General features: G+C 39.0%; 2 protein-coding genes across 2 annotated transcripts in view; both read left to right on the plus strand.

Moving 5' to 3' along the window:
* Positions 1 to 16,087, plus strand: part of astn1 (astrotactin 1) — a gene marked incomplete at both ends in the record, with an annotated part of 727,677 nt that overhangs the window by 456,594 nt on the left and 254,996 nt on the right. The gene's annotated exons all lie outside the window — the stretch shown is intronic.
* LOC308094018 (uncharacterized protein) lies at positions 4,452 to 6,132 on the plus strand. Its single transcript, XM_080440456.1, has 6 exons — positions 4,452 to 4,583; positions 4,683 to 4,736; positions 4,939 to 4,968; positions 5,200 to 5,235; positions 5,382 to 5,486; positions 6,027 to 6,132. Exons 1-6 carry the CDS (start codon positions 4,487 to 4,489, stop codon positions 6,122 to 6,124), a joined length of 420 nt encoding a protein of 139 aa, XP_080296582.1. The 5' UTR covers positions 4,452 to 4,486; the 3' UTR covers positions 6,125 to 6,132.

Below are 16,087 nucleotides of genomic sequence, written 5' to 3' on the forward strand. Positions count from 1 at the left end.
GACCACATTAGACCAACATTTTTAATTGTATCAAGTTAATCATGTTCAGTAACACCTTTGAAATGATAATATCACAAAATAAATAATCTTACCTATGAAATTTCAACCAAAAAGAGCCCACATTTGAGAATCCATGTGACTGGGAAACAGTGACATCTAGTGGACCTTTGTTTTGCCATAACATACCTCCCCACATGGAAAGAATCTATATGTTCCATATATGCAACTATATGTAACCTATATGCTACATATAAGGATCATATATGCGCATATATGTGCATATATACCACATATATGCCTGGTATAAGCTCCATATAGGCTGCATATATCTCACATATAGGTCAAAATCAGGTGCATATATGTGCATATACAGGGTATATAGGTCTCCTATATAGCTTGTTTATACCCTCATATAGGTCATATATGTTGATAATACAAGCCATATAGGTCTCCTATATAGCTTCTTTATCCATATATAGGCTCTATATGTTCATAATACAGGACATATAAGTCTCCTATATAGCTTCTTAATATGTAGGCCCTGTGTCCCATTATAGGATGTAGGCCACCTGAGAGTACTGTTTCTACTGTTTCTATTCCGTACAGTAAATGTTTCAGCTCAGTGGCAGATTCTGTATTATAGCCTGCTGCATGAATCACCCAATGACAGTATGGCATGTGAATGAATGTAATGTGATAACATTAAAATATCATGCAAGACTAAATTAGCACATTTGGGATGTGTTACACAATGGTAATGTCATCACATTTGATCCTAAATACATGTGACAAGGCAATGATTATGGAATATGGCAAGTGAGGAAAACAAGCTAATTTTCAACACAAACCCATAGCAAGCGAAAATCCTAAATGAGACCTCCATTATGTATCATTTGTGTCTCTAGATAAAGATGAGCACCAGCCGAGACCAAAGTGCATTTTCTCATTCTTCTCAATTTGAACTCCTGAGATATGACACTGTTCAGTCTCACAGTGATCACTGTTTGAGTTCTCAAAATGATCTTTTTTTTTTTTTTTTTTTTTTAATTTTCATCCCACAATTTTGTAACCCTATTTTTTACACCCAGTGCCAATTGTCTATGTAATCCTGGGCACTACCTTCCCTCTGCCAACCTAGGGAGGCCAGGGCCGAGCTCATGCCTCCTTCAATGCATGAGAGCCAACTGACCTTCTTGTCACCTGACAGGGGAGAGTTTCCCTGGTTGGACTGCGTGGAAGGAACACGTTATTCCAACCAGTTCCCTTCCCCTCCATCAGGCGCCCCGGCTGACCAGGGGGAGGCAGTATAGTGACCAGGATTACTGCATGTTTTTGTGAGGGTACCTACCCTAGGAGACACGGGGAGAACATGCAAACTCCACACAGAAAGGCCCTTTCGCCAACCCCACCTAGGGTATGGGCACTGATGACACGGAGGAGAGAACACGCCCCCAGCGCCCACAGCGTCCCCTGCGGGAATCGAACCCAGGACCTTCTAGCTGTGAGGCGACAGCACTACCGACTGCGCCACCGTGCCCCAAAATGATCTTAATGGCGTCGCTATTATGGAGTCTCATCTCTGTCTTTCAGTGATCACTGTTTGAGTTCTTGGGATAATCTCACTAACATCTCTTTCAAAGAGTCTCATCTCTGTCTTTCAGTGATCACTGTTTGAGTTCTTGGGATAATCTCACTAACATCTCTTTCAAAGAGTCTCGTCTATCTGATCACTAGTTGGGAGAAATATAATTATATACTTCATTAAGATAAAGCATATTAAACTTATGAACTCAAAATGATTTCACTTGTGGGTCAGCAGTGAATTCAAATTTGTAGGTGATTATCAGTTATTAATTTTTTATTATTACAACTGCAGGTCACAGTTTATGAAAACCTGCAGATCCTGTCAGTCAGTTCGGTCCATTCCGTAACAAATCTAACATTACATTGCGGACCGTACTCTATATCTGACCAAGAAAGCATATTCTGACTATATCATATGATGTCATCAATATTATATGGCAATGTCCATATATGGCCAAGATAGAATTAATTTACAAATCAAGATCATCACCTGGAAATCCATTCATGAATATAACAACACTGTCCTCATCAAACCCTGCATATCCACACGTGGAGGCCACTGAATCACCTCCCAGATAGCAAAAGATATTAATTCAATGTTGGATTTTGGTCAGATTGGTTATTTTTGGTTGAGGTTGAAAAAGCTATGTTGATTCAATGTTTAATACAGATACGATTTCAACATTTAAAAAAATGTCATTGAATCAATTTAGTATAGATGATGGTTTTTCAATGTTGAAATGCCCAACAATGAATTGACATTGTTTCAACGTGTAGTGCTGATATTGCACCCCCCCCCCTCCCCCTCCCCTCCTCCCCTCCCCTCCCCTCGCACCCCCTCCCCTGCGAGAGGGTAGTCGTCACAACTCGCGAGACCAGCTAAATCTCATGGGACTTTAGTTTTTCAAAGGAAACATTGGCGCGAATTGAGGCTTGTTGACAATTCACAAATACTAGTAAGACAAACTGGTAAGTCCTTTAAAATATAATGTATTATGCAATTCATATACCATCATCTGGCTGTCATCGTTTGACTAAATGTTAACTTGTGAATTATTACCGTGGCAACTACAGTGCAGACCTGAGCTTGTTAGCTAGCATGCTAGCTAATAATAGTTGACTGGTATGAGTTCTTATGGGAATAGAATGTATTATCCCGTTCAGATACCGTCACCCGACTCTCATCGTTTGACTAAATGTTATCTTTATGCTGTCCGGGGTTTGTAGCTTGTGTTAGTAAATAGCAATGCATGTTATTAAAGCAGCTAGCATGCTAGCTAACGTTAGCCCGCCGTTTTGTTAGCATGTTTCGTGATTAAAATGTACTTTCATTTGTTTATCTGTGTGTATACAATAACAGATTATTAGCGTTTTTAACAGTTGTATAATCATTGTTGTAACCAGCACTACTGTGAAGCAGTTCGTTCATTTAATAGTGGTGAACTAACAAGGCAGTATGGTGCTAACTAACTCACTAGCTACTCGTGTTAAACCAACGGGTACCAATTCACTTTGCCGGAAGCACTTCCGGTCTAGACCGGATACGGAAACTACATCCGTGGTTGCATGTGTATGTGAAAATTTACCGGATATAGGAGGCGGGATCTAGAGCATAATAGAAACCAGGTTAGCTCATGGAAAAGGCTTAATACTTCGGGTAATATTTTTGCCATTTTAATGAAGGCACAGTTAAGCTTTTACTACACTAAAGCAATTTAGCCTGGGGATAAATGTGGAGAAACAGCTGTGGTGGAAGAAGTAATCAGATATTTTACTTAAGTAAAAGTAGCAATACCATAATATAAAAATACTCTGTTAAAAGTAAAAGGCCTTGTGTTCAAAATGTTACTCGAGTTAAAGTACAAAAGTATTGGCATCAAAATATACTTAAAGTACCAAAAGTAAAATGTTTGAAAATAGCAGATCTACAAGCTCACAACGCGTCACGATGCAACATGTGGTGAGCTTGTAGATCTGCTATTTTCAAATGTCCTATGTATAAAATAGGGCTAAAGTGGTTAATGTAAGTTTTATAATAATTTATATATATATATATATATATATATATATATATATATATATATATATATATATATATATACGTGTGTGTGTGTGTGTGTGTGTGTGTGTGTGTGTGTGTGTGTGTGTGTGTGTGTGTATATATTATATATACGTGTGTGTAAAATATTTTGGAAGGACCTGATAAATTAATAATTTGGCTGATATATATATATATATATATATATATATATATATATATATATATATATATATATATATATATATATATATATATATATATATTTATATACATTGTTTTGTGCATATATTTATTGAATTATTTGTTTCCCTCTAAATGTTCAGGGTTGTGCTACAAGAGGACTGGAGAGGATTCACTGCAATACACAAGGCCTGGCCAAGTATAATAATTATAGCAGCACAGGCACCACCTCTTTTCTATTTAGACCTGTTGTAACCTATACGTTGTTATACCATTCAATCCGGGAGCCACCTCTGTGTCTCATTAGTTGTTGCTATATGTATGGCAACATAATGTTTTATTAATTTTTTTAGTAAAAATTTGAACGTTTTCAGAAAACTTAGGTTAGGTTTTAGGAGGTGTTTTTAGAATTGGCCTAAGTCAGATGAGCCAGAAAACAGCAGTGTGAAGCGATTTTTTTTTTCAAGCCACCTAATTTTCCAGGTACAGTGGTGACACTGTCAGTTATGACACTAACTGCTACACCTACTTTAAGTATTGCCATGTATAATTCCAGTGCTGCCAGAATCCAGCCAGTACCCTTCTGTACCAACACCAAATGCAAGCAGTATGTCATTAATTACTAACATGGCAAAACCAAATGTAATTGCATGAAAGCTTTACAAGCATTTAGTTCAGGTTATGTGTTCAAAGGTTACAGCGTCCACTATTCATGTCTTGTGTTCCCTTCTTTTAGCCTCTGGAGGAAGCTGCTCGGAGGATAACCAGCCTAATAATGGTAAGTGAACCACTTCACAACTACTACCTCAGGGTGGACAGATTGTAAATGTGCTTTAGATAGAATTCATAGTTCATGTTTTGTGTTCTCTCATTTTAGGCTTTGGTGGAAGCTTCTTGGCAGAGTTGGAGTCAATGGACCCCTGCAATCATGGTAAGTAGACTAATAGGCTAGATGATTCTCTCAGCCACTCTTAGTGTGTCTCCAGTCTGTTTCAATAGGTGGTGGTTGGATTTCTAGTCGTGCCTTACTGGAGACCTTACTTATTTTGCAAGGATCTGTTAATGTTGGCACGATATTATATGAGAACTTGTATTTTACAGTGACCAATTAGGGCTATTTTAATCCATTTCAGGAGGGAACCACACTGGACAAGCATGGAATGGTATGTCTGTTGTCCCTGTGTCAACAAGAGCCTTTTTTATACATTTGTGATTATTTTATTAGCCATTACTAAACAGTTGCTGTGCCTTGGCTATTGTGCCATGACATACTGTAACTTATTAAAGACTGACATATTTGAACTTATAGCTCCTGCTACTCTAAACATTAAAACATACAGTCTTGATAAATTGCATACAAGCTTTTTTAAATATTTTAATTGTCCTCTTTTTAGACTTCGCTGGCAATCATCACCCCCAAGGCTATAAAGGTGAGTTAACTAACACATTCTCAAATCACTTTTTTTTTTTACCACCAGACATGCACTAGGTACACTTGCTAGTGTATATGGTGCTCATTGATAACTACTTTGATGGTGCTTATTTGCCTTATTTTGTTCTGTCTGTCTTTCTCTAGGAATGCCAATGTATAACTCCAGCCCCTACCACACTGTGCCATCAGAGAAAACAAGGAATAAGAAGAGGGCCTTCAAGGACACGCTGATGCAGGACTGCATGTTTGGTGAGTCAATCTGCACCTCAAAATACTAGGTTTACTACAGTGGATTTGGCAATTTTTATGATGGATATTTAATTTAATTAAGTATTTTAACTTTTATCTCAAGTAAATAAGAACAGATGCATTTTCCTCACCATGGAATGAGCCTGATGGAAAATGCATCCACTCTTAAAGAAGCACTTCACCCATTTCCAACCTTAAGTTCATATAAGTGGTCCTCTGTAATACTCACAATAAGATGGCACCATTTCTGTCTCAGAGGTGGTCTTTGCCTGTGGACAGTTCAGAAACCTGCCTACCAGTGACATCATTTCAAGCTAATGGACATTGAAAATGATGACCTGTCATGTCACTGGTAGGCAGGTTTCTGAGCTGTCCACTGCCCTCCTGAACAGAGTAGACATGAATGGTGGCATGTTTTACGAGCATTAGTGTGGATCAATTATATGACTATGGGGTTGAAAATGGGTGAAGTGCTCCTAAGGCCACCTGCCAGCTTTCTTATTTATCTTTATAACAAGTTTTTTTTACTTTTTTCCCCAGCGGCTGCTCGTCAATTTGACCGAATTGCTATACAGGAATGCACTGCAGAAGTGGCTGCGTCATGGCACGATGACCTGTGCCACGGCCTGCTGTTCTGATGGCTCCCCATTCATCTGAACGGAGCTGGCGATCACGTATCCGCGTGCACCCCATCCCCTGCACTCCTCCACAGTCACCCAACACAAACACCAAGCATGACGAATGTCCACTACCATGGAGAGGGTCGTTCGATGGCGACAGACATCCTAGTGGTCAGCGAGCCCCGACCTGACCTGAAGGCAAGATGGGAGGAGGCCCAGAGCACCTCCCCATCGTTCGACGAACTGATGGACCAAGCGGACGTGCTGATGCACTACGGTATATTAATCACAACATGAACATTAGTATTCACTCTCAACAATATTCGGTGTCCGGAGCGCTCTGCTTGCTGCTGAAACATTGGTAATTCATATTGGTCTTATAACTTCTGTTATTGGTTAGGGATTCACATTTAATTGTAACTAAGATTAGGGATTCATTAATAAAACATCAATGATGAGTAACTTCTTCTGTCTATTCTCTTGGGTCTGTGTCCTTCCTGAGCAATCCAAACGATCACGTTCAGAGGTTTTGCTACCAGATAACCAGCAGGTAACTTAGGATGTAGCCTCTAACAGCTCCCACCTGTGGGGGAATGATGCTCTATTCATATACTGTAGGTGGCCCAGCCATAACAGAAGTCATGTTGAAATTGTACAGGTATAATTACAAACTGGAGTAATTTAATTTAACCTGGTGGTCAAACTGGATGTCCATGTACTTCCCAAAGCGACTTGAGTTGTCATTCTTCAGGGTTTTGGCATTTCCAAAAGCCTGGCAGGGGAAAAGGAGTGTCCCGGAGCTTAATTTAATTTAATTTTATATATATATTTTTTTTATCCAGCTGTTTGACACTTTAAAAGCCATAATGTTTCATGTTTTCATATTATAACTTGTTTAAATAAAGTGTTAAAGTTCTACATTGGGGTTTCTATTGGATTTGATTAATGTGTACAAACTTATCACCTATTTTATAGGTGATATAGGTATCATATAATTATGTTTCATTGCATATATGTAGATATAGGTACATACAGGTCATATATGTACCTATATGTTACATACAGGTCATATGTACCTATATGTTACATACATAAAATTGGCACCTTTCCTATATGTATATGCACATATATGTACATATATGTACATATATGTATATGCACATATATGTACATATATGCACATATATCACATATATGTACATATACATATAGGAAAGGTGCCAATTTTATGTATGCGAACATATATGCGGTCCTATATTACAAACATAATATGTTTGTAATATATGACGCATATAGGTTCTTTCCACAACCAACATAGAAAGGGCTCTATGAGGTTGAGTTAAGTTCAGCATTGTTTTCAATGAGAAATAGTGACTTAAAATGTGCTCTACCAATTGGTCGACCAGACTGTTAAAGGGATACTGTTACATTTGTCATAATACATTGTTGCAGCTGAGACTGTACACACCTATGAACACTGTAGTAACACTAGCTGTTGGTTGTCATTAGGAGTAAACAGTGTACATATTGATAATCTATATGTTCATATCACTGTTGATAGTTGGACATGCTTACTTTCAGTGGTGTAAAGTAACTTGAGTATGTTTACTCTGTACCGTACAAGTATAATTAGTTAATTTTTACTGGAGTATTTCCTATTTTACAAAACATTAACCACTTCAGCCATACTTTGGCTATTTGAAGTCCATCTATGACTTCTAACAAAATACTGTGACTAAAAACATGCTGAGCAGAACACATTTACTGAACATTGTATTTTTTTATTTTAAAATACACAAATACAGTCAGTCAGTCAGGGCCTTCAAAAAAGCCAATTTTCAAAAATAGTGCATCTATAAAGTGCTAAGGGCATAACAGGCCATTTTCTGGTTCCATCGATCCAGACCACATTATGTTTTCCGAAAATATTTATATCAATTATTTTAGGCCTAGAATCAAGCCATCCAGGATCCTGGTGATTCATGACCATAAAACATTTGATTCTGTGAATAAGAGGAAACAAATTAAGATATTATTTTTTTCCCCTTCTTCACAGAATCAAACCTTTTATGGTCATGATTAACCAGGATCCTGGATGGCTTGATTATAGGCTTAAATTAATTGATATAAATATGTTTGGAAATCTCTGAGTGAATGGGGTCTGGAACGATGGAACCAGAAAATGTCCGCCACTGCTATGCACCTTTCCAGATCCATAACATCTTTACCCTAAAGTGTATTAACAACAGTAGCCTGGGATCCAGCCTGATTCACTACGTTCGGCAGGTTCTCTTTTTCTCTCACTTCGCTTAAAATAAATCTGCCGAACGTAGTGAATCAGGCTGGATCCCAGGCTACATTACCCAGGGTTTTCAACAGTTTTTAAACAAGGCAACAGTAAAAGGGAAATAAACAGATCAGAGAACATTAAAAACATCTTTCCCCTAAAGTGCATCTGATTGTAAACAAGGGACCAGTACTATGTTCCTGTCTGTTGAAGTTCAAGTGTTAGCCTTACAATAGGGAAATAAACAGATCAGAGAAAGAGAGAAACTGTCCTGTTAAAGCCAGGCAAAAACACATGTGCTTTGGGAAGGAGTCCTTAGGCAGCAGTGATGTGTTGTAACTAATTAAGACATTGAGATGAGACTATACCAGCACATTGGGTAACCTTCAACCTGCAAGGCTTGAGACAGGGGGAGCTGGACTACAAAATACACCAGGCAGTGTTTAAAAATAAATAAAAGCATAGCTTAAATCAGAAGGAACGATGACATTAAGAGCAACCAGGAGACGGCATTTGCAGTCCAAAACCAGTGTTGACTGTGCTGATGGATGCTTGGAGAGCCTTTTCAAAATCTTCATAAGTCTTGAAATGGCCTGGGAGACGGAGGGCCTGGAAGCATGTATGGGATGTTGGGAACATCCCATACCCACTCCTGACCTCCACTATGAGCCCCCCAGGCCCAGGGAGGACCCCCCAGCCAGTCCAAAACTTCAGAAGGTCATCAAGAGAGTCTGCTGGAGCTAGACGAAAAAAAAAGGAAAGCTTACTAATATGCGTTTAATTATTATCATACCTTCATATTAATGAAACAACATTTCAGTTTTACTGCAGGAAAGAGTAACCATCACAAACTGAAATCTTTGAAACCATGCGTGTAATATAATGGTAACTGATCAAAGTGATTTGGAAAATGATGGGCTTGGTTGCTGTTCAATAAGTTTCAGCCCAGGTACACTTGTTAATAATTTCATCACAACTTTAGAACTACAGCATTTATCTACATATTGAGAGGTAATTGCAATGATATCTGAAGTACAATAATTATGGCCGAGCATCTAATGTCCAATCTGGGGTACCGTCTGTTATATTGTATTAACATACTCTACCATACAGATTAGATAGTAAATCCTATATTGTAGCTTTAAGCTGGGCGCCAATGTAAAGGAGGGAAAGAAAAACTAAGTCGCCAGCCGCATGATATAATGTAGACCAGCGTTTCTCAAAGTGGGTGCCGTGACCCAAGTCCAGGGGTGCCGCATAATACTTTGATAATATTTGGAATTGATCAATATCACTTCATTTAACCACTTAGACCCTCTAAAGGTCTACTTAGTAAAAACGGACCCGAGTTGCACTGTACTTTGTGCGTTCTTTTTCAATCCAAATCTCTTCCCCCAAAATAGCAGATCTACTCGTAGAAGTTGTAGATCTGCTCATTTTGGTGTATGTTCCCTCCAGAAAAGGGATGCTGGTGTTCAAGTGGTTAAACGTCAAGTATTAAGTTATTTATCCTAATGGAAACAGATATTCTCTCAAGATTGTCTTGTGACATATTGTATCTTAGAGGGAAATATTTACGTAGTGTAATATGACAAATGTAAGGAGCTACACAGTAACAATGTAATTCAGAGGTGCCGTGGATGAAAACGTTATTTACAGGGGTGCCCTGAGACAAAAACGTTTGAGAACCACTGATGGGGGACAGTAACCCTCTTAAAACGTATCTTCTATATGGACATGATATACCCGTTTCAATGAACTGCCTAAGGTACGTTCCAATCCTTGATCTCGTTTCAAGTGGATAGTCCTCGTCCTCTTCATCCTCGGTTGCTGATGGCCAGGTGATGAGCTCAATCATGACCTAGTTGTCACAGAAATTTGACATTAAATTAAAAGACCGATCAATACATCTCAGGAGGAACAAATGAATGAAGTCAGTACAACTTCATAGTGAAAGTATTTAGGCTGGAGGCTGCCCAGTGCTACATCATGTTCTTCTACAGAAGTTTAGCTATAGTTTTGACCTCTAATGTCAATGCCATGTACAGTAGCTGAATAGTTTAGCTAAATAAATGTAAGACAACTCCATAATTCTGAAAAGCGTAGTGTTAGATTTTTTTTTAAACTACTGAGGTTAAATGAGGCCGTAAATCCGGTTAAATGGGCCGTTAAGTGTTAGCTTTGTTAAAATGAGTGTTGAATAGCTCCGTCTCTCCAGCTCTTTAGTGAGTGGATAGAAAATAAATGTTCTTGTCTGAGGGATTATCAAAAAGGTGCACAACACACCGGTCCTTGTGAGGTGCCGGCCAACGGAATAAACACTAAATAATAATAGAGTATACACTCTTAGCTGCCGATGCATTTTATTGTGGACACGAGACAAAGACCAACGTTTCGGACAGACAAGCTGCCTTCTTCAGGGTCCCATGTCTGAGGGATAACAATTTCATACAATCAGGAGAGAAATAAAAAGCTGACATATACTTGAACGCTGTTACATCTTCGATGTATAAACAATACATTGGCAGACTGTTCATTCTAATTTTGTTATTGACCACCTCATATTCTCCGCACAGATTAGGAGCTCTTGCTCTACGGCAGACAATAGAGAGTAACAAACGACAGTTTTGAAAATTGATTTTGACATACCTCAATCAAAATCTTATTGCTATTGTGATTTGCTATGGCATGTGCTACTTGGTTTATGTGTAGTTGTTTTTTCCCCTTACTACAATGTAGGTAGCCATGTGTGTGCAGCACGAGTCCACTCCCAGACATGTTTACCCACAGAGACAATAAAGTATATTGTACAGTATCGTACCTGGGCTTTGCTCCGGACTTCGCCGTCCTGCAAGAAAAATGTTTTGTTACCAATTCATCAATAACAAAGTACACAACACAATGAGTTTTGTCCCATATGGACACATAGAATGAGAGTTCACCAAAAGGGCTGAAACAATAAAAACATGCAACAACAACATAAAAAGGGTATTTATTAAATATAGTACATCATACGATTCTTTTTTTTCCACAGAATCAAATGTGTTATGGTCATGATTGACCAGCTTCCTGGATGGCTTGATTCTAGGCTTAACATTATTTATATAAATATTTTTGGAAAAATCTCTACTGGGAAAAATGTATGTGGTCTGGAAAAATGGAATCAGAAAATGGCCGTCACTGCCAGTGGTGGAAAGTAACTAAGTACATGTACTTTTAAGTACATTTGTTGTTACTTTCTACTTTACTAGAGTATTTACAATTTGCAACTACTCTTAACCCTACTCCATTACATCTCAGAGGCAAATATTGTACTTTTACTCCACTACAATTATTTGAAAACATTAGTTACTTTGCAACTATTATATTATAAAACAAATTAACCACTTTAGCCCCATTTTATACAAAGGCTATTTTAAAATAGCAGATCTACAAGCTCACAAAACGTCACATAGTGATGTGTTGTGAGCTTGTAGATCTGCTATTTTCAAACATTTTAATAATTTGGTGATTAAATTATATTTTGATGCCAATACTTTTGTACTTTTACTCAAGTAACATTTTGAAGACAGGCCTTTTACTTGTAACAGAGTATTTTTATATTGTGGTATTGCTACTTTTACTTAAGTAAAAGATCTGTTCTGAGTACTTCTTCCACCACTGGCTACTGCTATGCCGTGATGATTTCATAACAAGATCAGATGTGATTACAAACCGTGACAAATACAAAACCTTTGAAAACGGCAGCTAATGTTTTTGTCAAGCTTTGCACCGCAGAGACTGATGCTGTTACACCAGAACTGGTGACTTAATGAATTCTGTGACCCACCGTAGCAGAGTTAACTTAAGAGCCCCGCCTCTGGTCCCGCCTCCGCTCCCCCCCCCCCCCCGCCTCCCTGCGAGGTTTCGAGTAGCAGAACGCTGCAGAGTTTCAACACATATGGCATGCCTCTGCCGCTGTGTGTGTGCGCGCGCGCGTGTGTGTGTGTGTGTTCAGAGATTTGAGGAGAATGTGCTGCTGTGTGTGTGACGCTGAATCACAGTTTCAAAATAAAGTTTAACCATTGCATTTTTTTTTTCAGTCTTTCAACAATAAAGTTGCTAGTTTCAAAAACGATTCCCATTTAAAAGGTTTCTAACATGGAAAACAAAATAATACCCAAGGAGAACAGTGCCAAAATGCATATTCTGAAAGTGTGTTTGTGACCAATTTGAAACTCTGAAAAGGTGTTGACGAAACACTGTAAAATGTGTTTGCAGAGATTTGAGAAACACTTTCAGCCTATCAACACTTTTTTCAAAGATTCAAAACCAGTTCTCAGTCTTGAAATTATTTTAAAGCCTTTTGAAACCTTTATTTTAAGTCAGGAGTTTACAAGGTTTCACACATGTAAAACAAAATAATACCCAGGGAGAACAGTGCCAAAATGCATATTCTGAAAGTGTGTTTGTGACAAATTTGAAACTCTGAAAATGTGTTGGCGAAACACTGTAAAATATTTGTTCAGAGTTTTGAATTTTGTTTTCGGCCTATCAACACTTTGTTCAGAGATTCAACACTTTTTTCAGAGATTCAACACTTTTTTCAGAGATTCGAAACGAATTTTCAGTATTGCAAAAAAGGTTTTCAAGGTTCTGAAAGCTTTATTTGAAGTTAGGAGTATTGGCAGTAAATTGATTCCATATGTATACACTATAAGCTGTAGGTTAGTACAGCAGGTTGTATACACTATAAGCTGTAGGTTAGTACACCAGGCAAACCCATGCAGTGAGTGAGAGAAGCGTTCAGCACACAGCGGGCCATGTAAAGTTAATTAAAGACTTACATCGCTCGTTTCCTAACGACCCAGGGGCATGGACACAGCTCGGTCTCTCTCTCTCTCTCTCTCTCTCTCTCTCTCTCTCTCTCTCTCTCTCTCTCTCTCTCTCTCTCTCTCTCTCTCTCTCTCTCTCTCTCTCTCTCTCTCTCTCTCTCTCTCTCTCTCTGTCTATCTATCTGTATGTACGTCTCTCACACACACACACACACACACACACACACACACACACACACACACACACACACACACACACACACACACACACACACACACACACACACACACACAGAGCCTGGCCATCTTCGCCTTATCAGTGTGTGTATGAAAAGGCTGGATGCTGCTGCCATAGCTCATTAGCTCTGTCGTGTGTGTGTGTGTGTGTGTGTGTGTGTGTGTGTGTGTGTGTGTGTGTGTGTGTGTGTGTGTGTGTGTGTGTGTGTGTGTGTGTGTGTGTGTGTGTGTGTGTGTGTGTGTGTGTGTGTGTGTGTGTGTGTGTGTGTGTGTGTGTGTGTGTGTGTGTGTATGATGTCCTGTCTGGGTGATTAATAGCAGAATCCTCGGCGCACGGCGCTGTGTGACGAGAGTCTCCCGTCGTCGGACACACAGCCTCCATCACCATGGAGGAGATCTCAGTTTAGTGAGAGATAAACCAGAGGAACGCTGTTCTCCTTCCCCATGTAGGACCCTCTATAGAGAGATGTTTGATGATAGCATTTAATGCCTCTAAACCTCTAAATGTTTTGAGAATTGGGGGATGACCTCAATTAACACATGTAAATGTAACGGTTTAAGATAAAACGCTATGAAACATAATAAACTAGTCTTAACAATATGGACTTACGGTGCATGTTATCACATATCTTCGTATCGGTATGCAGCTCATAAAGACCACATGCCTCTCAGGTAGATACAGTAGCAGTAATCTCTCAACAACAGATTCATACTGCACAGTGGTGGAAAGTAACTAAGTACATTTATTTAAGTACTGTACTTAAGTACAATTTTGAGGTATTTGTACTTTACTTGAGTATTTCCAATTTCCAATACTTTTACTTCTACTCCACTACATCTCAGAGACAAATATTGTACTTTTACTCCACTATTTTTTGAAAACTTTAGTTACTACATACTTTTCAGATATAAATTATGAAATTATAAAACATACATTAACCACTTTAGCCCTATTTTATACATAGGCTATTTGAAAATAGCCGATCTACAAGCTCACAACGTGTCGCATCGCGACACGTTGTGAGCTTGTAGATCTGCTATTTTCAAATATTTTAGTACTTTTACTTTTGGTACTTTAAGTACATTTTGATGCCAATACTTTTGTACTTTTACTCAAGTATTTTTTTTATTCTGGACTTTTACTTGTAACAGATTATTTCTATATTGCAGTATTGGTACTTTTACTTAAGTAAAACATTTGAGTACTTTTTCCACCACTGATACTGCATCTGTCGGGAGGGCCGTTCAGAAGGTTTGAACGTTGGCCTACAAGCGGGCGGGCCTTCAGATCAGGAAGCAACTGATCCCACTGGAAACAAACCCAAACTCATTCAACAATGGCGTCCTCAGAGCCGACAACACCGGGGAAAAGTTAGTAACATTTGAACTTGTTCTTACATTATAGAAACAAGTGGGGCTTCTGACCAAAACCATCCATGTTCCGGTGAGAGAAATGTTGTCAGTGTTCCGTGGGGGAAATTGTGTTAAAAACATAGGCGCCCCACAGGAAGAGAAACGGCTGAGGGTCGGACCAAACGGGCCAACATCCTGTTATCAACATTCTATTGGGCGGTCCCCCCAGAGTCAAATTTTAAGAAAAAAAACAGCAGAGGGCGCAGTTTTTTTCCCCATTTTTGTTTACAGTTGGTTCCTAGATTGCAGTAGCAGTAATATAGAGGCATAGTTGTCAATCTAATTGGTGCAATCTAACAGCCAGTTCCTTGGGACAGGGAATTTTGATTGTGTCCAAAAGACGCATACAAACCAACAACAACAACAGCAGCAAAACTACTGAGTGAAAGATTTCATTTTCATTCTGAAATGACAGTTCTTCCTCTCCACTTCTAATTAAATGCTCTAAACCCAGATTTATTCCATCACAGTTACCGTAGCTGTGCTGCAATACATCTGGGTTTGGTGAGAAATTATCCCATTTGGCAAAGAAAGGTTTTCAGCTGTGAAATATGCTCTCTATTATGTGATATTCTGTAAATGCTGGTTGTAAATGTCGAGAGCAGCAGAATATTTTGTGACACAGAGTGTCGCAAAAGACGGAGGAGTGTCTCTGTTTCCATCTGGGGGAAAAAGCATGTCACAGCGACCCTCCGTTCTTTTAGTTATTGGCTGTTGAATATAGCTTCTACTCGCTAAAAACGCATACAAAAACAAAAAAGCAGTATTTTTCTAAATCCTTTAACATTAGATCGGACGGGGCTGGGTTTTTGTGATCACATTATTTCCGGGTGAATGAGTTAAGAAGTAAAAAATCCTATGAAAAAAAGGTAGTCGACCAACATTGTTGGTCATAGTTTTATTGACGAAATCAACACTGGGCAGAGGACAGTGGGGTCAGAGGACAGTGGGGTCAGAGGACAGTGGGGTCAGAGGACAGTGGGGTCAGAGGACAGCGGGGTCCCGTGGATCGGGAGCCAGATGTGCCACTGTAGGTGTGTGCAGGTGTGTAGTTGTGTAAGTGTGTGCAGGTGTGTGTGTGTGTGCAGTGGAGTCTTATTGCAGAAGTCACCGTGAGGAGAGCTGATTAATCACGTTGAATCGCTCCAGATCGCTGACCGCCATCGGTCAAGTTCCAACCAATCAGTGTACAGTTGCATTTTAATTAGGAGAATGGGCATGAGGCATGAG

Source organism: Gymnoscopelus braueri (genome assembly GCF_963280865.1).
Source record: "Gymnoscopelus braueri genome assembly, chromosome: 10".
NCBI classification, from domain to species: Eukaryota; Metazoa; Chordata; class Actinopteri; order Myctophiformes; family Myctophidae; genus Gymnoscopelus; species Gymnoscopelus braueri.